Source organism: Lepisosteus platostomus, chromosome 9 (assembly GCF_059453375.1).
Source record: "Lepisosteus platostomus isolate fLepPlt1 chromosome 9, fLepPlt1.hap1, whole genome shotgun sequence".
Classification (NCBI taxonomy): domain Eukaryota; kingdom Metazoa; phylum Chordata; class Actinopteri; order Semionotiformes; family Lepisosteidae; genus Lepisosteus; species Lepisosteus platostomus.
The window spans coordinates 55,800,291-55,823,966 of NC_142619.1; the positions used below are offsets into that span (position 1 = coordinate 55,800,291).

The 23,676-nt window shown below is 37.2% G+C and overlaps 1 protein-coding gene across 2 annotated transcripts in view; it reads left to right on the top strand.

Annotated features, from left to right (window-relative positions):
* Window positions 1–286: 286 nt before the first annotated feature.
* The window catches only part of slco1c1 (solute carrier organic anion transporter family, member 1C1), a 54,220-nt gene continuing 30,830 nt past the window's right edge, over window positions 287–23,676 (top strand). For both annotated transcript variants that reach the window (XM_088645702.1, XM_088645703.1), the window contains exons 1-2: window positions 287–709; window positions 11,439–11,599. In XM_088645702.1, the coding sequence (XP_088501828.1) occupies window positions 11,453–11,599 (147 nt within the window). In that variant the 5' untranslated portion in view covers window positions 287–709; window positions 11,439–11,452. The remainder of the gene's footprint in view (window positions 710–11,438; window positions 11,600–23,676) is intronic.

Genomic DNA, 23,676 nt, shown 5'->3' on the forward strand with positions numbered 1-23,676 from the left:
TTTAGACTAAGATCATCTGTCACTGATTTATCCCTTGTTACAATACAGCCCTTTCAGGAATACAAATACAATCTAAAGTTCATTTTGTTTAATAAAATATCAATGTTTACCTCAATGTTTAGACACAGTAATGATGTAACAACCAATTATTTATTCAGTAAAACACAGATAAAAACTGGTTGGTAGGAGTACAAATAGTCGAGATTTCGTACTCGCATCCATTATATCACACATGACAAATACAGTGCGGTGCTGATTATAAAAGAAGTCTCTCTCTCCCTTTCTCACAGGCTAGCAAAAGCGATATCACGTGTTTGAGTCAACTCTTCAAGCGGCTTGACAAACTAAACAAGGGCTTTAACTGTTTCAATTCTCCGTGGAGCTGTTAAACCTGGGGAGACTGACGTCAAAGATTAGAGAACGTGAAAAAATGTGCGGATTAAAGCTAAAATGAAAGCATCGGATCTAACAGGATCTCTCGAGAAACTATTACCTATAAGACCTCGATAGGCACTTGCCTATTGTAAAATCAGCCTTTCCACCTTTCTTCATCATTTCCTCCTGTGCAGTGATTAAGGAGTTCGGCTCGCCTGCTCTTAATACATGTCGCAGTGATCAACAACTAGTCTGTTTCCAACTTCGTAGATCGCACAGATCGCATCACAGCCCAAGAAAATACTAAACGCTTTTTTTTCAAGACGGGTTATAGGTAAGTAACTAAACTGATATAAAAAAGGAATTAGATATGAATCCTATAGAGAAGATTTAGCAAATCGATTCCTTAGATGTTTTAAGCGACCGGTTTTAGGAGTTACGACACTTACACTTACTGTGTTACTGTGTTACACTTCCTCACAACTACTGTATCTGCAACAAACTTTACAATTGTAAAAACGTTAGGTTACCGAAAACGCGTACTGCAGAAGAGGAACAACTCGTTGTAGCTGGGCTGGTGACCTACATTCATATTTGTCCTTCTGTTCAGTTAGAATTAATTTTCTAAAGACCATTAACGTCCATAAAAGCTGTAAAAATGGAGAATAATAACTTTGGCATTTTAATTGGCTATTATCTAATACAAGCCATATGCGCTGCGGCAATTGTATTTCAACCTTCAGTAATTGCTTTAGAGAAACTTAATAGCGAATTTTGTCATTTCCTTTTATCAATTTAAACCGCTGTTCTGCGTTTTTTTCCCTATTTTCCTCCTCAAATTTTTGCACATTTGCCGATCAGTGTAAAACTTATTTTTCATGAAGTGGCTTAAGCTTTGTCACCATTTTAGGTCGAACCCTGCAATATACTGTACAGTAGATGCACACATGACTCAACATTAATATACAGTATATAATGTCATAAACCTAATCCACGATTTTAGGTAATTACTTTTACCGGGGTGAAGAGCTACCTGTTTAGATTTGTTCAGAACCAAGACACAAGTGCAAAGAGAATATTCATTGGAGTAATTAGGCTAAGTGCATGGGGACAAGGATAAATTCATTTATGTTGTCATGGCTTCTGCCTCTGCAAGCGGACTTATCAACAGAAACCTACTGTACAAGTGAGCTGCTGCAACCGTGCAGCTTCGTACGCATGGGTTAATAGACAGCAATAAGGGAAGCCTGCGTTTGCTTTTTTTTTTATTAATTTGCTGTTAAAGACACTGTGTCCTTGTTATCACTGAGAAAGAAGTACTATATTTTGGCAGTCACATTATAGCTATAATGTTATTTGTTCCTAGTACCCAGAAAGATATTTTGAGATAATTTATTCTTGGAAAAGGCGACACCATGCCAATTTAAGAAAATCCCATTTAAAACTTTCGGGTTTGTAATATTTAAACACCTTTTTTGTCTTTTTTTTAAAAAACGGTTTAAAAATTAGGTTACAGTAATGTAAATGTTGCCTAGTCATAACAGACATTAATATTTAATAAGCAATGGTCCAGTTTTGAACAAAGTTTAATTTAAATACTGTATAATACGTTTACAGAATATGTCAGTGCAACAAACCACTTTTATTATCTGGTTTTAGTGGAATGATTACTTGCCCAAAATGGAAGAATATGCAGAAGCTATTATGTTTCTTTTTTCTCAAAGATGTTTTCCTGGATGCAGTGCCACAGTGTTTTGTCCACGTGGAAAGAACATGTTACCTGCCCTCTTCCCTGTCAAGAGCAGCAGGAAGGACTACCTAGCCAAGAATTACTGTCCTCATTTTTGCTTGCCTAGTATGACAACTCTGGTTTAATTCTCACTAGTTGTCTGTTTTCTGACATGGTTAAAGGGAAAAGTGGGATCTGGCAGCTATTCATTCATGTTTAATGCATTAAACCACATTAATGGTGTGGTGAGCACAAGGACATAGATAGACATTTGTGGAATTGCAGAAGTGTCGTTATTCCATCACAGTACGTACTCTGGAGTTCAGTAGTCTTAGTGTACAGTGGCTTGTTTGAGTAAAAGAAACAAACATACATTTTTTTTGTGTGTGTACGTGCTATTGCAATAGTTTGAATTAATAAACCTGAAAAGTCACCTGTTAAAACTCTTCCTGTTCCTTTGCATCTTGGGAAGTGTGGTCAGGTATGTGAATTGAACACGTGCACTGGATCTGGTGAGGGTGTCTTAGACTTTCGAGAGCTTCAACTTTAGATGTCATGCCACCTTGGCATCATAGGTCATGCCCTAATTTGACCAGAGACTGGAAATCTCTCTTTTGATTGTATAATATGGGAAATATCCAAGCATTGCCATTATTTCATATAGAAAATATTCTGTGGGACATAGTACCTGCTAGCACTTTTTTTTTAAATGCCGAGAAATAATTTTGTAGTAGGTTTGACTTTATACTAACTAGTACAGTTTTAATTCTATATGTTGATATAAGTATTTGGATGCATTTAATGTAGTATTTTGTCTGCTCGCCCTTTTGTATTTACATCTTTTTCGTATTGTGAAACCCGTTTTGGGTTTTGTAGTTGACCTTAGTTTCTATTTTGCAGCAGGACCCTTCAAGTCAATCTACAACATTGTGGTAAGATTCACAATAAGAAACAACTGAGATAATCGATCCATGACCCAATGTCTTGTCTTCCTCTTTTTGTAAAAAATCCTTAGTAGATTTCATAAAATAATTAAGTCGTTATTCTGCATAAATCCCTTCCAATAAGACTCTCAGAATTGCACAACATTAAGCTAGAGAGAGTAAAGTTTCTCGATGCTCATTGATTCTTTTGTAATACAAAGGCTGCCAGTGTCGAGGCAGAAAGATCAACTCATACCATCACACAGCCTTCACTGGGCAGGAGATGCCTCTTTTCAGTTTTGTTTCTCTTTTTCTCCAGATGTATTCTGGGTAAAAACGAGTTTTAATCTGACCATAAAAATTAGTTTCCAAAGGCTTCTTCAAGTGATCTGCAGAGAGTTCTTTTTGTAACCCCCTCCCATAGTAACCTTTTGAAGTGTACAGGAAAAGGAAAAGACCTCAGATAATTTAGATAAGGAATTAATTTAAAATAATGTGATACATTTTCATGATTTTTTTTCCACTGTGTTTTAGGTTGATCTTCTGTTTTTTCTCCTTCATTTAGTTACCCCTTTACAGTTTTTCTTAATGCGTTCATCACATACTGTTTTAAAAAAAGTACTTTTTTTTCCACTTGTGACCTCCATGTGTACAATTGTGCAAAGGAATACACCCTGATATGTCGGAACATTATTTTGAACACAGTAAATGAAATAAATGGCTTTCTGACTGCAGAAAGAGTTATACTGAGTGACGGGGGCTGTATCTCCAGATCCTCTTTTGTCCGTTCACTTCCAGGCCTTACTGGAAATGGTTCTGGACAGTGACCATCTGGAGAAAAATGAAGAACTAAAGTACCACAGCGAGAGAGAGGTGGTGGTAGTGGGAAACTCAACTATTACAAGTGTAAACTGCGTAATGTACATGACTGCAGTGTATAATACTTCCACTCCCCGTGTTACATGAGGGGTTAGTTCTTCAAGTTTTTAATGTAGACCAAATTCTATGTACTATAAGTCATAAGCAACCCTTTCTTAGCCATTGTACTAAAACATAGAGACTTTCCTTTCATGATTTTGCAGCGATCCACCCTTAGGTGCAAGTACCGAAGGAGGGACAGGTGAGCAGAATTGAAAACTCACCAGCGTTTATTGTTCGTTAAAGCTTAACTGGTATATGTGCTAATCATAGATGAGATACAGTAGTGAGCAGGAGAGAGACTGTAACAGCAGCTACCAGTCCATGAAGTTAAGATAGAAAGGGGAGAGGGAGAGAGAAATGAAATAACAATTAACGAAAACATTTTTGAAACCCTCTATTTCAAATAAACGCCAACTACAGCAAACTGTATGTTTAAAAAGATACAGCAAATAAATTGGAATTACCATTTAACAAATTTATAAAATATGTTCATGGGTAGATAAGTCCATGAGTACTTAAACTTGTGAAATGGGGCCCAGGGAGCTCAGAAAAGGTGAGTTCTGGTGGAATCATAAAAGCCCAAGGCTATGCTAGTAATAAACTTAACACATCCTTTTTAGACATTCTTAACGCTTAGTGCGAGAATCATGAGAAACATGCCTAGAGAAGGAGGATGGGGATGTTTATAACTTTTAGAAAAAAAGCAGGAGAGAAGGGAAAGTGTGGTAGAACTATTGTGTATTTCTAAAAATCTGCAATCTAGAGAATTGAGGCAAGAGATTAAAGGCAATATAAAATCTATATAGTCATCCCTTGTTATATGAGCTATAAGCTAATTTGCTCCTTAAAAACTGCTTGTAAGGTGAAAGCTCGTTAATAGAAATTAAATTCCCATGACTTCCTGTGTTATAATCTCAGAATTGGTTCCAGAACTCAGAAATGTTCACTCAGACACCCAAACATCACCTTAATACAGCACAGAACTCTACCAAAGTATGAAAACAATTACATTCTTGGTTAATTATTCTAGTAACATACTTAGTTATTAGCAGATGCATTAACAATTGGAAGGCAAACAATAACACTGAAGCTCATTTACGGTACAGTACAGTAATTACATTGTCACAGTCATTAGCAAATGCATAAACATGCATGTGAGAAAATATGTGAGAAAAATAATCTCAGCAATTGCTTTATGAGAGTACAGCTCGTAAAGGTGAAACTTTGCTCTTTAAATGAGAAAAAAAACAGTTTGATTTTGTATAAACAAAAACGTGTAGTGGATGTTCATATATCAATGGATAGCTGTATATCTTTAAAAAAGTAAATATTTTAAGGACTTAACAATAGGTGTGTGCTATAGATCACCAAAAGCAGACACATACATGTTGGTATTAATGAGATCAGGTAGGAATATAGCAAAGGTGACAGCCTAATATTAGGAGACTTCAATTGTCCTCATATAAATTGGGGTAATGTCATGAGGAATACAAAATCTGAAATGAATTAATCTTAAATGGTTGATGATTGTTTCTGAACTCTGAAGGCACTTTCTGAGGTAGATGTCCTTATTGATTAGGTCTTTTATAGCAGACATTACTGAATTGAGTGAATCTAGGTGGTAAAATAATTGGGGAATTGTGATTGTAAGTTTTAACATACTTTAAGCTCTGAAGGTTGTGTATAAAATTAGGGTTTAATACTTAAGAGAAGCATACTATGAAGGAATTAACTTGTCAAGGGTTAACTAGAAACATATGGATGAAGAGTCAATAGAAGATTGGTTGTTGTTCAAAAACATACTGCCAAAGGCTCAAAACAAAACTGTCCTTAAAACAGATAAGCCTGTTTTATAAAAATACTTTAAAAAAAATCAGGTCTGAGGCCTGATGGTATTTATCCACTTAAGGAAATAAGGGATGTTATTTATAGATCCTTACTAGAAAAGTTCAGTCCTGTAGGGATGTACCCATAGATCGAAGAATTACAAATGTATCACCAATTGAACAAATTATAGATCATTCAGTTTTACTTCTTTTTAAAAAAAAGTTCTGGTTCTGAGAAGTACACAGCGGTCTGATTACTATACTATAGTAATTTAGTAATCTGCTATATAGGAACAGCTTCCTGAAAGTGCAAGGTAGACCAGTAAGAGACCAAGTGAGCTGTAAAACATTGAAAAGCGTGTTTGGATTGTAATTACAGACGGGGAGAAATCTCTTATCACGGTAAGCAGCATAGCTACCCAAACATTTTCTCATCAAATGTTTCCTGTTTAGGAATCATAGATAGAAAAGTCTTAAAAACTATATTTTGTCTATATTATCAATATGTCTGTATGACCTTTATTTTCCAGAATATATTGTTGCTAGTTGCACTAAGCCTAACACCTCACTGGGTTAGAGAAATGGCAAAACCAGTTTATCAGTTTCAAGACCTTTTTGTGATTCAAATAGATTGGGATTAGATAAGGCAGCAGAATTGTTCAGTTACAGGCATGGCAGGCTTCAATGTCTGTAGATGTTTACTCTTAATCACTTAATTGAACTAATTATTGACTATTTTAACATGGTGCCTATAAGTAGCATAGATACCCAGTGCTCTATATAATATACAGTAAAATCCAGGTTACTGTTTGCTTTTTGTACACTATTCCTGCACTGGAATCTAAAGGCAGTGTTCACATTACCATGTCCACATATCTACACATGTACACAAAAAGAGGTCTGTTAGCTTGCCTGTCTCCTGCTGATGTCACACTACATTAAAAGCAAAAATGTTAAGTTTTAAAATAATGCTTAAAAATAGATGTTGTGCTTGTTTACCACCATTTTAGATACCGCTACTCAATATTTTTTTTCCTCAACAGTAAGAGCCTAACACTACAATAAATGAAATTGTAAATAATGATGTGTAAATGTTTGCCATTAATATCAAACTTTGTATTTTTTAAGATTCCAATCCATTCAGTTCGTTTTTATATCGCGCCTTTCACAACAAGGTTGCCCCAAGGCGCTTAACAATGCAAGTGACCATACATGTGAATACAGAACAGAAAAGACCAGAAGACAATGGAGGAGAGGAACCAAAACCTCCAGGGGTCCAAGGTCAACTGGCTGCCAAACCCCTTTGGGCGTGTTAACATTATACAATTAAAAAAAAGGAAATAAATTAAGATAAGATCTTTATTGGCCAAATACAATTTCTTGTATCAGGAATTTGTCTTTCCACATACCCCAACTTCCTCTCCATGAGACACACAGACAGGGAGAGAAGCTGGGGGTCAGAGCGCAGCGTCAGCCATTTATACGGTGCCCCTGGGATGAACGGCCTTGCTCAGGGGCCCAGCGGAGTAGGATTCCTCTGCTGGCCGCAGGATACGTGCCAGCAACCTTCCAGCCACAGGCACAGATCCTGAGCCACAGCGCCACCGCACCACCCCTTGAATGAGGGTATTAATCCATCCATCATGTATTCTGTACAGTATGTCAGTACTCCATGCAGATCTCTGTAGACCAGCAAAATCCTCCTAAACGATAGTTATATCCACGGTGTCCCTCTTGGATCCATGGCAGTAATGCGCCATCCAACTCAGATGGTGCCCAGCCTAGGCACCATCCAGACATGTGGGGAGGAGAATAGGAGAGTTTGGCCAGAACAGATGTATCTACCTGGTGGGCCAACATAGAGACACACAATGGCATGTACAGCAACACCAGCAGCCATGGTTGCAGCAGGCTTTAATGTAAGGTGTGAGTAGGCTAGGCTGAAGTCTTCAGTCTGGATTTAAATACTGAGATTGACTCATCATCCTGAATATGGGGTGGGAGACTGTTCCATAAACTAGGGGCCCTGTAACTAAAAGCTTTACCACCAACTTTTTAAAAAATTAATGCGTGGAATATGAAGAAGACCTGCATTCTGTGATCTAAGCGGGCGACTTGGATGATATACATTAATAGGTTCCATTAGATAGGTGCCTGACCTCTGAGAGCCTTGTAAGTAGAAGGATTTTGAAATCTGCCCTGTACCTGACAGGAAGCCAATGAAGAGAGCGAAGTATGGGGGTTATATGGTCATACTTTCTGCTCCTAGTAACATTTCTAGCTGCTGCATTCTGAATGTGCTGTAAGGTGTTGAAAGAGTGATGGGTGCTCCCTGATAGTAGGGGATTGCAGTAGTCTAACCTGCTGTATACTAGAGCATGTATTAACTTCTCTGTCTTGAGTGGAGAGAAGCTGCCTTAGTTTTGCAATTTTCTTAACTCTAGGAAGCATGTTTTCGATACTGTTTTAATATGAGTTAAAGGAGAGCCTTGTATCTAATATGATGCCTAGGTTACGTGTTGAGTCTTTGAGGCAATTTTTTTAATTCTCTGAGTTAAGTGCTGAAGTTATTGTAGTCCTGTCAGTATTGTTGCCTCCAAACAACAGAACCTTGGTTTTATCCGAGTTGAGTAACAAAAGGTTTTCACACATCCAAGTCTTTACTTCATTAGTGCAATTAACTAAAGTGATAATAGACGAGTTGTCGTTAGGTGTAAACGAAATGTATATGTGAGTTTCATCAGCATATGAAAGTTAATATTACTGTATTATTCAACTATTTGCGTATAAAGAGACCTGCTTCCTGGTGTAAGAATCCAATGGGGCAGTGTTTTTTAAAATAGTAATCCATTACAGTTACAACTTACTTCTGTAAGGAAGTACTTTTTAGATATAATAAGTTGGGAGAAGTGCCTTTAAGAGGTGATCTATTGCTATACCTAGTATCTACTTTATACACATATTATATAGATCACTGAAACTCACTACAGTTCACCCACTGTAAGTGTACAGGATGTCCCAAATTTACAGAAGTTAATTTTGTGAATAGCAGACAAGGACTGTAATGCAATTCACTCAGAGGTGTATCAGGTGAAACTGAATAAATCCACTTGTAGCCTTTGAATCTTACATGAGATTTAGCCTGGGACACTATATAAGATCTTTGAAGTTGCATTGCAGGTGACTTCGGTAGCCAAGCCACTCTCTGCCAAGAATACAAGGGTCCCTGTATAAACAAAAGACAAATGTTTTGTGCAGAAAGTTTTCACTGCATCACAAACTTCAAAGTGTCTATGAAAATCTCTGCATCGTCGCAACAACAGTCCCAGTGTGATTTTTCATAATTAACCAATTTTGCACATCCTTCTTATATAAGAGTTATGTTGTAATTGGGAATACTAACTTTTGAAAGTATAATGTTCCATTCCCTTTTTAGATTCATGAGTTAATGTAAGGCTTGTGGGTTCTACTTTTCAGTTCAACACAGCTGATTTTTATAGTACCTAAATGAAGTAATTATATGCTTAGCTGATCATTACATTAACAATATTATAATGAAACCAAGAGTTTCATTGGCTTTTAAGAACAAATATGTTTCACAGTATGAACCAGAGGTAAACCAGCATAGTGTGTGGAATCATTGAGAAATTTATCATTGAGACCACAATTAAAGGCATATGTAAGTCAATGTTAGTTCTTCAAACACGTATCAACCACTGGTATCAGATTTCGATGGGCTGGTTCTGTAGTTGCTGAAGACCTGGAATAGGTTTTAGTGGTTGTATAGGCCAGTAAATCATAAATTGGTTTAGGTAAGTCATTAAAGCTTTAAGTAAAATGAAAATCAGGAGACCATGTGACTTTCTTTTACCGGACATGAGTAATTTTACTGGCCAGACAGTTTTGGAAAGTCTCAATGAAATCAGCATGCACTATACAAAAAAATTAGCCCTGTCAAAGGAAGTATTTAAAAAGGATTTGCTGATTTGTCAAAATAGTAGAGCAACATTTTCTCATCAAATGTTTCCTATTTAGGAATCATAGATGGGAAATTTGTTATACAACTGCATTTTGTCTATTTGATTAATTTGCCCATATGACCTTTATTTTCTAGTTGCACTAGCCCTAACATATCAGTGAGTTGGAGAAATGGCATGACCAGCTTATCAGTTTCATTACATACATTTTTTGTGATTCAAAATGATTGGGTTTAGATAAGGCAGCAGTATTGTCCAGTTGCAAGCATGGCAGGCTTCAAAGTCTGTAGGTGTTTACTCTTAACCACTTAATTGAACTAATTATTGACTTAACTGGACCAATTTAACACAGTTCCCCCGATGCTTTAAGGGCTGCATCTACTATATAATTAAAACCTGTAACACCCGCTGGACTTCAGCCCTTAATAGCATTGTGTCCTGTTTTCTTCTTTTTAAACAAGACATTCATTCTCAAGTTGTCTTTCTGGGGCTATTGTATATTACATTAGAGCTGTTTACATCTATTCCATACACATTTTATGCTTCGTTCTTTATCACTGTTGTTTGAGCTCTTTGTTGAAACTATCCAATTTATAATATTAGGACTCTATGCAAAACATATTTGGTAAAGGTGTTCAAGAGATGTTTATAACGAGGGTTCCCAGGCTTGGTCCTTGAGGAACGCTGCCTCTTCTGGTATTTTTCTCCCACTAAATTCTTTATCACAAGCTAATTTCACTTTTCTATCTGGGTTATATTTGTAACTTTGCTTCTACTAGCTTTCAGTACGTCCAGTTAAATTTGTAATTGGCATCAGTCCTGTACCAATTCCTTAATTTCAGTCCTTCCCTAACTCAGGAGTGCTGCCTAATTTGTAACCAACGTGACTTGAGAGGGTGATCGTGCCATTTCCACGTGTCAGTCAGCCCTCAAGGGCTGTTTAGTTAGAAATTATGGCAAGGACGTTGAAGAGACACTGTGTAAAGGTCTTTATGCTGCAGTTGTTGAAAACTGAGTAACCTTGAAACGGGATGTTTTTGACACTCAAGACAGACTGAAGAAACAAGTCTAAACTAGGAAGCAGATGATCAGTTAGCATGAGAGATTCAGAGCTCAGCTGGAATGAAAACCAGCAGACACAGAGGTCCTCCAGGACCAGGATTGAGAACCAGAGGTTTACTGTAAAATTTGGTCAAGGTCGGTGAGAGTGAAACATGTGTATCTTATTATTTCATACACTTGGGATATGTTGGCCTGAGTGTTGTACAGCTTGTCTGATTACAGACAATTTGATATGCATTTTGTCTTCTAGAAACTGTTGCCAAAATAAGGTAGTGTAAGGATGTCACAGCAGCCTTACTAAACATTTTGCCATCTCTTTTAGCTTTAGTTAAATATTATTTTATCCTATAGAAATAATTATTGAGAAATCCTGTGTGTAGTATCAAAATAAATAAAAGGATTATTGGAATTACTGCTCTCACAGATCCTATTTAAACTGGAAAGATGTTCAGTTATCTGCAATGGCTATTAAGTTCTACTGGTTCAGAGAAAGCACCAAAAAAACTCTCATTGAGTTCCACATACCTATTAGATAATTATATTTAAGTCCATCTCAATGTGTTGCAAACAAATGTGTTTAAAATTGGAAATAAGAATGTTTCAGGCTTTGATTATCTCCTTTTAGGATTGCATGCATCAATGCCAAGAAACTTCAGCATGGATACTTCCCCGAAAGAAAATGGTATCATTCCTTGGAAGATGGAACCACTGTCAAAGGAGAGGCACTTGCCAGAGAATGGATTATCATCTTTAAATAGCAAGCACTCTTGTTTTTCAACCATGAAGGTATTGTGTCATATAACACCTCACATGTGCCATTATTACAAAAATGGTTCCACCATCATTAAGAGTTACACCAGTTTCTATATCAAAGAGATTTATATTTCAGTACAAGAGGAAACAGGCATACTGCACTCCTGGCTAACACAAAATGTAGTAACAGTATTACCAATGTTCCTGGAAGGCTGTGATTTAGCTGTGACGGACCAATGTTTTTATCACGTTTTTTACAATTGTAGAGGAAGGATACATTCATTCAGTCATAACGTTGTAGCCATACTACTGACACACTCCATAGATATTTTTTTTTCTGTGCATCTCTTCAGGAGGTGATACCAGAAAATGATATTTACAATGTGAACATTTAGGAAGAAGTTAGTTTGCAGTAACTTGTGCGTTGTGTGTATGTGTGGAAAAGGTGCTGCTTTGGAATGTTTTATACACATTTTAAGATCATGTGAGATTGTTACAACATCCCAAGATGACAAGTGAACATTGCAGCAGTAGTGGGTTAAAAAAATTGTACAATCCTAATAATAAATTGTATATATCCTAAACACACCTTCATTACAAATGAACATGTAGTCTGTTTCATTTTTTGGTACACTGTTATCTAACCTATAGGTTGTTCTTTATTGTTGTGGATTAACAAGCGCTTTTAAAGGTACTATATACAAATAAGTTTATTATTATTACTACATAATAATAATACAAATATTAGAGCTTTAGGTGTCTTTAAACATGTAATATTTTTAGTATTGCATTCCGCCATTTTAAAAGGATATCTTGTGTGTTGCTGGTAAACCAAAAAACATCCAAAAACCTGCTTTTTATTTTGGGTGACCTCTAAAAGCGTGCATTAAAATTTGCGTTACTTGCTCCTGTGATTATTAGAGAATATAACAGTAGCTGTAATTTTTACGTTATTGATTGATATGACTGAGAATCATGTAAATGTTTCTTTTTATAGCCCACCTGTATACAGTAGGTGTGTTCTATGTTCTGGTGGATAATAGGGGTACTGGGGACATGACATTGCCAAAATCTGAAACTCTTAGCTAATTATAACACTCACATTATTAGTAGTGTTTCGTTGCTGTCTATGCAATGTATTCCTATTATCCCTTTTTTGAGTACAGTATAGGGGTGGCAGTCTCAGTTCTTTTAAGGTCAAGTATTTATTCTAGATTTTTATTCCATCTTGTGTTATCAATAAAATGATTAAACTAATTTTCTTGCACATACTCTAGCATGATCTTTTACACCTGATTCCACAACAAATTCATGTAATAAGAGCCAAAGTTATAAATAATAGTCAGAAAATTAAAAAATACAAAAATAGCTTGGAACATTTCATTAACTAACTGAATCGCCAATATAACTGAACACTTGTGTGGAACAACAACAGAAGACAGATTGCCTTCTAACACTCTTGAAAGTACTACTATGTTTTTTTTTCTGTTTGCTTTCTTCCAGTCTTCTGTAACCTGCCATATAATTTATTTGTCTCTTACTCCACCCATTTTCTGCTGCAGCCTGATTATTTGTGAACTTGTAGCTTGACAAGAGTTCATCCAAACATGGAACAGATATGGCACGTATGGGTCATAGGTACTGTATGCCTGTGGTACCAGGAAGTTCTTACTTCAGTGTCTCCCATTTCTGATCCTGTAATCAATGAAAGATGTTGTTTTCCATTAACCTAAAGGTAACTGGTAAGGCCAATGTGGAATCTGCACATATTCAGGTCAGATGAGCAAATGTTGTCCTGGGATATAGGAGGTTGTGTACTATGTCATCCGTTCATGGAGAGATCTCTTCGATATTCTGGCTTTGCTTCCCGATTCTGATATCTTTGATTTTCAAAGTACGAGGCTCCTTCCCATATATTCATCGGGTTTGGTCAAGAGCTCCCAGGAGTTGATATTGCCGGGACTTAATAGGGATCTGTAATGGGTCAATTAGTGAGGATTACTCTTTGCATATCATCGTGAAGCGGATGAAGGATGCTGACATTTTGAGTATTATATCCATACTTCAGAAAGATCTTCCTGAGTACCTCAGGATTTTAAGAGTCAGAGGCCACGTCAAAAAATACACCATAGAGAGGTTGGTGCCACTCTCAACATTTATTTTAATTGAAAGGAAAACTCGTGCTTCTAGAGGGTCTGAAACCACACCAAGATTTTATTCTTCAGCAATTAGAATGATATGGTTTAAGAGTATTTTTATGATTATCTTGCCCACAATAGAGAGCAGGGAGATTTCTCTGTATTTTCAACGGTTTGATTGGTCCCTTTTCTTGAAGACTGTTGCAATCAGAGCATCCTCAAAGTCGTTTACAGTATATGATGAATGTGTGGTTTTCTAGTGTAAGCCCTTTCCACATGTAAAGTCTTTCTACCTTGTTGTTCATTTGAGTGGTAGCTTTCATTAACTACTTAAGGGCTTGTAAAGGTCTAAGCATATGTCTTATGTGGATGTGGATGGAACTGAATCAACATTCAGTTGTTGACATTGAATTTTCGATCCTGATCAGAAAAAAGCATTCGTCAAACTGTCCCTTATGTTATAGGGATCATGCATTGAAGGACTTGCGTAAGTGATGTGATGGCATCCTTCTCTGCAACCTAGAGAGGACCCAGTCTTGTGGTACAGTGCAATTCTCTGCCTAGAGAGGGAGCTGTGTGACTTCGGGACCACTAGTAACTGTGACTGAAACCTGCCAGGCTTGTGTAAAATTCTGCTGTTGTGGCGGCCTTGTTTTTTGACTTGGTGGAGTTAGGCTGTCTAGGGAATGGCGCTGTGTATACTAAGAGTCCACAATTTAATCCTGGGGGGGGGCAGGGAGAGTTGCACTTGTCACACAACATACTGTACAGTACCTAGAATGGAGTGTACTATCCCTCCCTTCTTTAGGGTTCAAAATGGCTGGTCCTTGAGTATGTACACCAAAAACTGATATTATGGCAGTATATAAACCATGGATATCATTTATGTCAGCAAGGTGTTGAATCTTCTTTGCCTTGTCTGTTCACCTGCTGTTCTTTCTATCACAACCTCTTTTGAATCTCTGCTTTTCAATGTTGTTACAGAAGCTGGTGAGATCTTTTGGGTTACTCTACCTTACATACAGTAGGGAGCCTTGTGCTTATGATCAATAAGTTCATTTTTATTAAATGAATCCTGCGGTGTCCCAGTGTAAAAAGGAACTGGCTGTTTGCAGGCACTTTATTCTATACGTCTTGATATCTAACTTAGAGTTGTGAACACTTTTCTTATGTTCTTCATTGAGATTTCAGACCTTTATACCCTAGTATACTCTTGAAAAAGGTTCTCTTTTGGTTGAATCCTTCAGTGCTATGTTGTTGATTTTCAGTGGACATTGCTTCATCTCCAGGCAATGTTTGGGAGATGCTTTGACACAACAGTGAGTTCCTGTCATTGCACTGAGGATGTGAATGTCTTTGTGATTCCGGACATGTGCAATGACCGAGTCATTCAGGTGCCAGTGTTAGGACTGTGAATGTTGCCAATTACATGGATACCAGTAAGATTGGAGATTTCATTCTGATTTCGTTGTCTGTTAGACTAGTCATTAAGATGTTCCTGGAGGTTCTTTCACCTGTTCTGTCATTGAGGACTTTGTTTCTGGAATACTACTATACATACATATTGCCCAGGTTCCATAGTGAAGATGAGGGGGTGGGTGGACGTTAGAGTGACTCATCCTTTTAACACGTCACCAGCTTTGCATCCCTACACAGCAGGCTCAGTGATGATTGGAAGCAAGGCACACCTCTTACTAATATCACCGTAAATCCTACCTGGCAGGTAGTAGGGGTCACCATTGGCTGAAAGGGCCCTGCCAAACTTGGCCAATTGTGAGTGCTTGGGGAATCTCAGTTGCTGTTGACATGTGATGTGACCCAGGTTTAAGCCCACGATGTCTGGATCTTAATGCTCAACCAATGTATACATACTATGTATGCTCTTAGTGACCAGTGACTCTCAAGGGACCATGACTGGACCGTGGCAGAAGCAAAGCAAAGCTTCAGCCGTCACATAGGCATATAGCAAGAAGTGGTATGTTTAATCCAGGCATGTTATTCTTACTTAAAATGTTGCGTTCGGTTTTGGTCACCATACCACAAAAATGTTATTATAGCCTAAGTAAGAGTTCAAAGAAGAGTAAAAAAAAATGATTTCCTGGTATCAGGACACTGTCTTATACAGGAAGTTTAAGGGAACAAAATCAATATTTCACACTCGGAAGTGAAATTGTAGTTTCCTAATAAGCAAACAAACATGCAAAAAGGACCAAATGGTCTTTCTTTTCAGTTCATTCTATTTTTTCGTGGACCAAATCAAGACACGTCGGCAAGATATTGCATTTATAGATAGCGTTGAAATATTGTCCTTATAGTAACTGTTGTTTGACAAGTATAATCCAGTGAAAGCTTCAGGATGTGGAAAAACATTTGCCAAATGAACATTTTAAAGAACTACCCTTTGCTTGGATAATTCTGCTAAATCCAGAGAACAAAAACACAACACAGAATACACATTACTGCTATTTAAATGAAGTACAGCTAATACAATTTCAATTTATTGACATACAGAGAGAATAACCACGTGCTCTTTTATGTATTTTTAAGAAACAACTGGGATGCATGTGATGTAATTCTGATTAGTTTACTTCACCCTTTATAAATCTAATTATCTGATTTAAACATTAGTGGATTTAAATCGTGTTCATTGGTGTTTTACAGTACATTATTGAGTTATTACCATAAATATTTATTTTTTATTGTATCTTGTCAAATGTACAACCTTTGATATTAGTGCTGTTTTCTTCCATTAGTAATTGGTTTATCATTGTATACAAGTTTTTTGCATTAATACTTTTGTTTTTGTGTTCAATGGTTGTTACATGTACAGTATATACTATATAGATGACCTTTGCGATTTAATGGATACTCACCATTTCCCCCTATTAGTTCATTAAATTGAGGCAAATACTGTATTAAGAAATTGAAAGCAACTATTATTGAGGCGCCCCTGCCAGGAAGAGAATGCAAACGTGTCGGCTGTATCAGACCGTGACACAATTGTTTTGGTAAGGTTTGGAAAATATGAATCAAAGGCAACAGGTAGAACCCTTCGGGATCGTTACCTCGTTGGGGTGAAGGGGCTTGCGTATCTCAGTGAAGCTACAAGCTATACTGTGAAGGGCTACCCAAGATGGGAAGGTCATGGCAGAGAGATTAGACTAAATACGGTCCACTGGAGAAGGTATTTAGCCAAGAAAACATTATGGACAAAAGCAACAAGAGATATGTCAAAATGACACTGGAAGATATAGCCCCTTGGGTCTGAAGGTGCCCAGTATACTACTGGAGAAGAACAGAGTACAAGCACGAGTTGCACTAGAGGTTATTATGCGGGTAGATTAAAGCCGAGAGGACATCCAACTGCTGAGGTGCTTGGAGATGAAAGGAAACTCCGATATGGTAAAGAGCTGTACACCACTGGAACTTGGAACATAAGAACTACGAACCAAGGCAAACGTGACATTCTGGGAATTAGTGAACTAAGATGGACTGGAATGGGTCACTTCACATCAGACAATCATCAAACAAGCTCATACAATGCTTCTCATTGACTGCATATCCAAATCTACTCTTTCCTACAAAAAGGCTGCACAAATGAAGGCTCCATAGCTGAAATGTTGTGTTTCTTTTGTTTTTCGCTCAGCATGGAATAAATCTCTACCTCTTCTATTGCAGCCTATGCATGCTGATGTAGCTACCTACTTTGATTTCTTCAAGTCTGCATTATACAACTTCTCATTCATTCCATGTTACATGCACATTCTGTATGGATCTTGCGAAACTACAGCCAAGTCGAGTGCATCAGAATCTGCAGGGCAGTTGTGGGAATTTTTCAGGGGGGATGTGATAGAGCTGATCTTCATGATCATTACTGCTATTTTCCCAGCCAAAAGAGTTGAAGCCAAATTATTAAGTATTATATCCTTTTATTTTCATTGGTTGTTTCATCATTAGGATTTGACCAAAGTAATGAAATTAAAGTTTTTGTCTGGCCATCTCACTCTCCATCCAATTTAATGTTTTAGGTTCAATCTCAAAAGGTAATTCCCGAACAATAACCATAGGGTTTGAAGAACAAAGGCCAAAAATACCTTCATAAGTGCCAGTGCTGTAATGTTATAATTTTTTGCAAGACATTTTACCCAATCCATAACTAATTTTGTTATACAATGTTTGTCTCTGTTTTTTGGGGGGATATTAATAAATAAAATTATTTACCAATAATTCTAACTTGTATTACATAAAGGGTTATAGAACTCAATGAGAGTAATTGGAACTCAATGTGAGGATCATCTATATGGAAATAGGATCCTAGGAGATTGCATGGATTTAGAAAAGACAGATCTTGGTAAATAACAACATAAATGGACACACACAGTGCATGCAATATATAGAATTTCAGAATGCTATTGACAGAGCGTCTCATAAAAGATTAATTCTCAAAGTGCAAGCTGTAGGCATGTGTTTGGATTGTGAAATGGACGATGGTTAAAAAACAAAGGGTACAGATAAAAATTAAGTGTTCAAATTGGGTTGGTATAATTAGTACAGTACCACAGGGGTCTGAATTATAATCAGTGTTCTTCCCAAGTCTTCCTTTTTTTCTTCCTAATTTATTTCAGATTTGGATTCTGGTATAGACGGTAAATTAGTGACGTTTGCAGACGATCCCTAAATAAGAGTATTAGCTAAAACTGTAGATGAAGCAAAGGAAGTTCAAAAACATTTTTATAGATCTCAGGACTGGGCAAACCCTGGCAGATAACATTTAAGGTAGACGAGTGCAGAGTATTACATGCAGGTAGCTGTAACAGATCCCCCTTAAATGCCAGCGCAGCATGGGAAACTGCACATACAACTGCCCCTTTTTTATGGGAGTTTTAAGCAGTGGACAGACCAACCATTGTTACCTACCCAACCCTAATTCTAGTATGTTTAAATGCCTGCCTTACTCCTACTTCAGAAGGTGGTATATAACTGCAGCTCAGACAGTCCTGTTTAGGCCAGTCTGCTCTTACCACCTTTTTTTTAGTGGCAGGCTGTCACGGCAACGACCGAGGTTGCTGCTTGAGGGATCCTTTTGTTTATCTTTTACTATAGCATTTAAAGACTGTCTGTTTCAGACCAAATTGTATGATTCAAAACCTTTCAATCATCACGAGTAATCTCACCATGAGATTAAAAAACGTACCGTCTGTAAAACAACGAGAGTCTGAGTAGGCAACCTGTCTTTATATCGATTTCCTACAGCTGCTGTCAGTTCCTTAATAACCTTACGAAAACGGAGGTGTTTTCTGTCTTTTAAAGTGTCTCAGTGCAACCTGTCATGTCTCAGTTCTATGTATACACCCTGGTTGGGGCTGTTTTGTTACAGTAGCAAAGCCAAAGACCAGACCATAGCTATAAAATGGGACATTTTAATCATAAACAAGTCATCTATGAAAAAGAATGAGGTGTTGACGCACTATTTTCATCATCTCTAGGCAAAGTTGGGAAACATCAGAAAAGGTAAAAAGTAGATTAGATCATACAGGTAAAAGCATGAAATTTAAATCAAGAGATGTCATGTTAAAATTAAGTAAGAATCCATTTAGAATACTGTGTACCACATTACAGAAAATGTTGCTCTAGAAACATTCCAGACAAGTCCAGCCAGAGACCGTCCAGAGCTTAAAAACAGCCTTTTTAGTCCTTGAGATTTGAAAAGCATTGAGAATCTTCTACAGTATCAAGAGTGAATAATGAATGTGAGGACACAAGTGTGAAAGTGCATTTAAAACTGAGAATAGGCATTTTGTTTTACACAAGGGGTAATGGGGGTCTAGAACGAGCTACCATGCCATGGTGTTAAAGCTACTTTTTTCAAGAAATGGCTGGATAAGATTGTACTGATATCATACTGTAGTGTGTGTATATACAGTTTATATTACCATTAACCTAAGTAGTATGACCAAACAACCAATAACCAAATAACCTAATAATAGGTTATAATTCCCAATTGCTGTATGAAAACTTTCTAATGCTCTTATGTACTAGCAGGAACGTGGAGCAAATTGCTTTGAAAGTCACCCTATAAATGTATACAGAATATAAAAGCATGGTACTATTAATATACTCGAGTCTTTGGAACAACAGAAAGGCCAATACTTGACATCAATATGTAAACGTTCAACCAAATGCAACTGGATTAAAACAAGATTTTAAAAATGAAAAAAGTGTGTATGAGAGAGTAGTTGTTTATTCAACGTATCTTAAATGAAATATTTCTACGACCTATGTCCGTAGTGGGTGTGTTTTAGGCTCTTAACTGAGATCGATAATCCTCTTACGTTTTACACAGTATGGCTCTTTTATTTTCTGCACAACAAGCATTCTTGCTATTTTTCAGTGTTGAGACTGAAACAGTGTGAAGTAACAATGATTAAGAAGCAGTGAGAACATATGATTTTCACATTCTGTTTGAAAATGTCATGAATGAATAAATGAGTGAATTAATGAATTTATTAACTCGTATTTTATATTATATGCACTAATAGACATTATAATTGCATTAAATGGGTATTGGAAGCAATTGGATCCAAAAAGTGATCGTTAAAGCTGTGATTTTATTTTAGATTTAATCTCATGAATCCTTTTTAAGTATCCTGATCACATTTCTTGATGTGCTGCATTTACACCCAGTGTGTCATTCAACATCCACAAAATTCATTGAAAACAAAATTATGTAGTGGCAGTGAAATAAATCTGGCAATATTACTCCTGAAGTTAGAATAAAACATCTATGATTCATCAAGGTATAAATAGCATAGTATCTCAAAGTTAGAAATTTTAAAAGTTAGCATAGTAATTTTGAAAACCTGTTGCTTCGGTCCAAAATTAGCTTAACATAAATATTTCAAAACTTAAAGAAGTTGATAAAGAAAAACAGGCTTTACCCAAATAGTTAAACACTCGTACATGATTATTTTTAAACTATGAAGTAAATAAATATATACATACCCATCCCAGCTTAACACTGAATTGCCCTAGGGAGTTGTACAATTATTTTTACATTTCGAAGACATACTATATTCAAATCTATATATTTGAATATATTCTATAGTATGGGGACAAAATTGTACACAATACCCTTAATGAGGCCTCACTACTGTGTTGTTTAATATAAACAATTTTAACATATCCTTCCTTGATTTAAATTCTACCGTTTTAACTATACTGTACAGTATATCCTAACATTTTGTTTGCCTTTTAATGACATCCTCACATTGTCCAAAACAGTGGTTCTCAAAGTTCTATGGTCCATGGACCACTTACACAGATGTGGTGGACCACCTATGCCTACATCCACTTCTTACTCTGTAAAACTCATCACCTATTAATGTACTAAAAATAACTAATATTGAATTACATTTTATTAAAAGTACTAATGTTTTTTAAAAAGCGGCATGTTTTGCAAATGTTTTTATTACTTGAATAGTTAATGTGAAGAATGGAGCTGCTTTTTTGTTTCACTTCTATTCTGAATCTTCTTCCCACTTGTTCCGTCACTATTGTTGCTATATTTGCGTTTCAGAGTCCCAGATTTGAGCCAGTGATCCATAATAACCCTTCCGCTTTGACTGCTTCTTTAAACTACACTAGGAACTTACAAACTCAAAGCAAGATATTCAAAAGTAAGAACAAAACGGTACGAACAATAATAAGTGCAATGGTCCAACCACACTCACATATCAAAACTTAAACATTTTAGATCAGGTTGGGCAGGTGCGGTTTGATCTATGATCAAAAGCAAAATATTGCACAAAACTGATCATTTGTATCTTAAATTAAAGTGGTTTTAAGGTTTAAAACTGATGTTTTACTATATTTAAGCCCCAATTGGTTGTATCCAAAGGCATTGCGGAAGAAAACGTAAGCAAACAGACAACAGCGTATTACAAAGAAAAACAAAATGGCACCCTCATTAGAGCAGATCAGGACACAACTCCAGAACAGTGAGATAAAAATAAAGAAGAGAGGGGGACAAAAGAGCCAGGTGGGAGACATTTGGCGAGCTAGTCAGCACAACAGAAGAAAAAAGCACAGGTTATTTTATCTGCATCGATAGTGAAGAACTTTCCAAAAGACTAGCCACAAGACTAGGCTACTTTAGTCTGTTTAAAACAAGGAATCTCGATATGCTGTTTCAATAAATGTTGATCAAATGAATGTTTGAATATTGTTCGGTGTAATTTCTAATGGAGCAGGTCCGGACCGGCTTCGGGACAGTACTTTTATCATTTTAAATCGGGACGGGCAGGTGTGGGTAAAAAAAAAAAAGCCGACCCATGCATCACTAACGACTAGACTGCTGCGCGGCGGCAGGGACGTTGCCGCCAAACCGACTGTCTCGTTTTCAATGTGTGACATCATTTCATTTGTGGTGCATAAAACTAAAACACTGAACCGATAGGCGCTGATGGGGAGAATGAAGAGGCGAGGTGGTCCGCCATAACTCAAGCTTAATTAAAACACAAAGGTAACAGAAGGGTACAGCCAAAGAGAATGAATGGAAACTTTGCCCTTTTGGCAGACCCTCAAGCTAGGCTGGTGCTCGCCCCATTACTGACGCACACAGTCCCCTTAACGGCTGGTGAAACCCTGATACCTACTGTAGAACCAACACACAAGTCCCTCCTGCCACTATTTACAGCTTGGAGTTCTTAACAGTGCTCCTAGGGGGAGCCCTTTCATAGCAGACACTACAATATTCTTTCCTCTGACTTAAACAGCGTAGACTTGCTTTAAGAAAGATGATTAGGTCAGCCCCCGGGCCACCTGGCGCATGCTCCCGGACCACTGGTGGTCCGCGGACCACACTTTGAGAACTGCTGGTCTAGAAGATGTCAAGAATAGGTCAATATAAACACCTAAGTCTTTTTTCATAAGGAGAGTCTCCCACATCAAAGTTTCCCATTTTGTATTTACATGTGATGTCCTTACTACTTGCATGCAAAACCCTGTCCTTCTCCAAATTAAGCATCACCTGCCAGTTGTGTTGTTTCCAGTCTTGAAAGTTTGCTAATCCTCCTAATTAGGTATCGTCTGCAATCGTGAGTAGTTTGCCGACTATTCCAGAATCTACAGTAGATCATTGGCATAAATTAAGAAGAGCAGTGGTCCTAGTACGTATTCCTGAGGCACTCCAGTATAAACATTATACTAATAAACAGTAATAGCCGCATATCTGCCTCATATCTCCACCAGGACAGGTTGAGTTTATTTTGTGTTTGGCCTCGCGCTCCCTGTTCTTCCAGACTGGATCCCGTTAGATAGGGAAAACCCAGTCTGGATACCGCTGTACCAAGCAGTTCTTTTTCCCCAGGTTGGACCCCCGTTAAATAGGGACAGTCCAGCCTGGACACTGCTGTGCGAAACGGCACATTTTTCTTCTTCTTCCTTTGTTTTCCCCTCTTTTTCGGTTTTGGTGCTAGGAAAAGTGGAAAGGCCAGTACCTAGGCGAATCAGAGCATGATGGTTCATTCTAATCCAACTGGATCAAAGCAAGGTTTTAAACAAAAACATGGAAAAAAAGTTCTTAAGAGAGGATTGTTCATTCAAGTAATACGTTTTGGACCTATGTCCATGGTGGGTGTGTTTTAGGCTATTAACACTCTGGCCAATAATCCTCTTACATTCCACACAGTATGGCTCTTTTATTTTCTGCACAACCGGAATTCCTGCTATTTTTCAGTGGTGAGACTCAGTGTGAAGTAATAATGAGAGTTTCTGATATTCAGGTTCTGTTTGAAACTGTGTCCCTTAGAACATGCAATTATTTTCTCCTCTCTCTCATATTTTGATACGCAGTTCTCTCCATATGAGTTTCATGCCTTCACTGAAACGGCAACAAAAAACAATCTGCAAAATTTACAGACTGGTTAATGTCTTGCTTAAAAAGTTCTCAAACAGTTATACTGGAATCTTAAT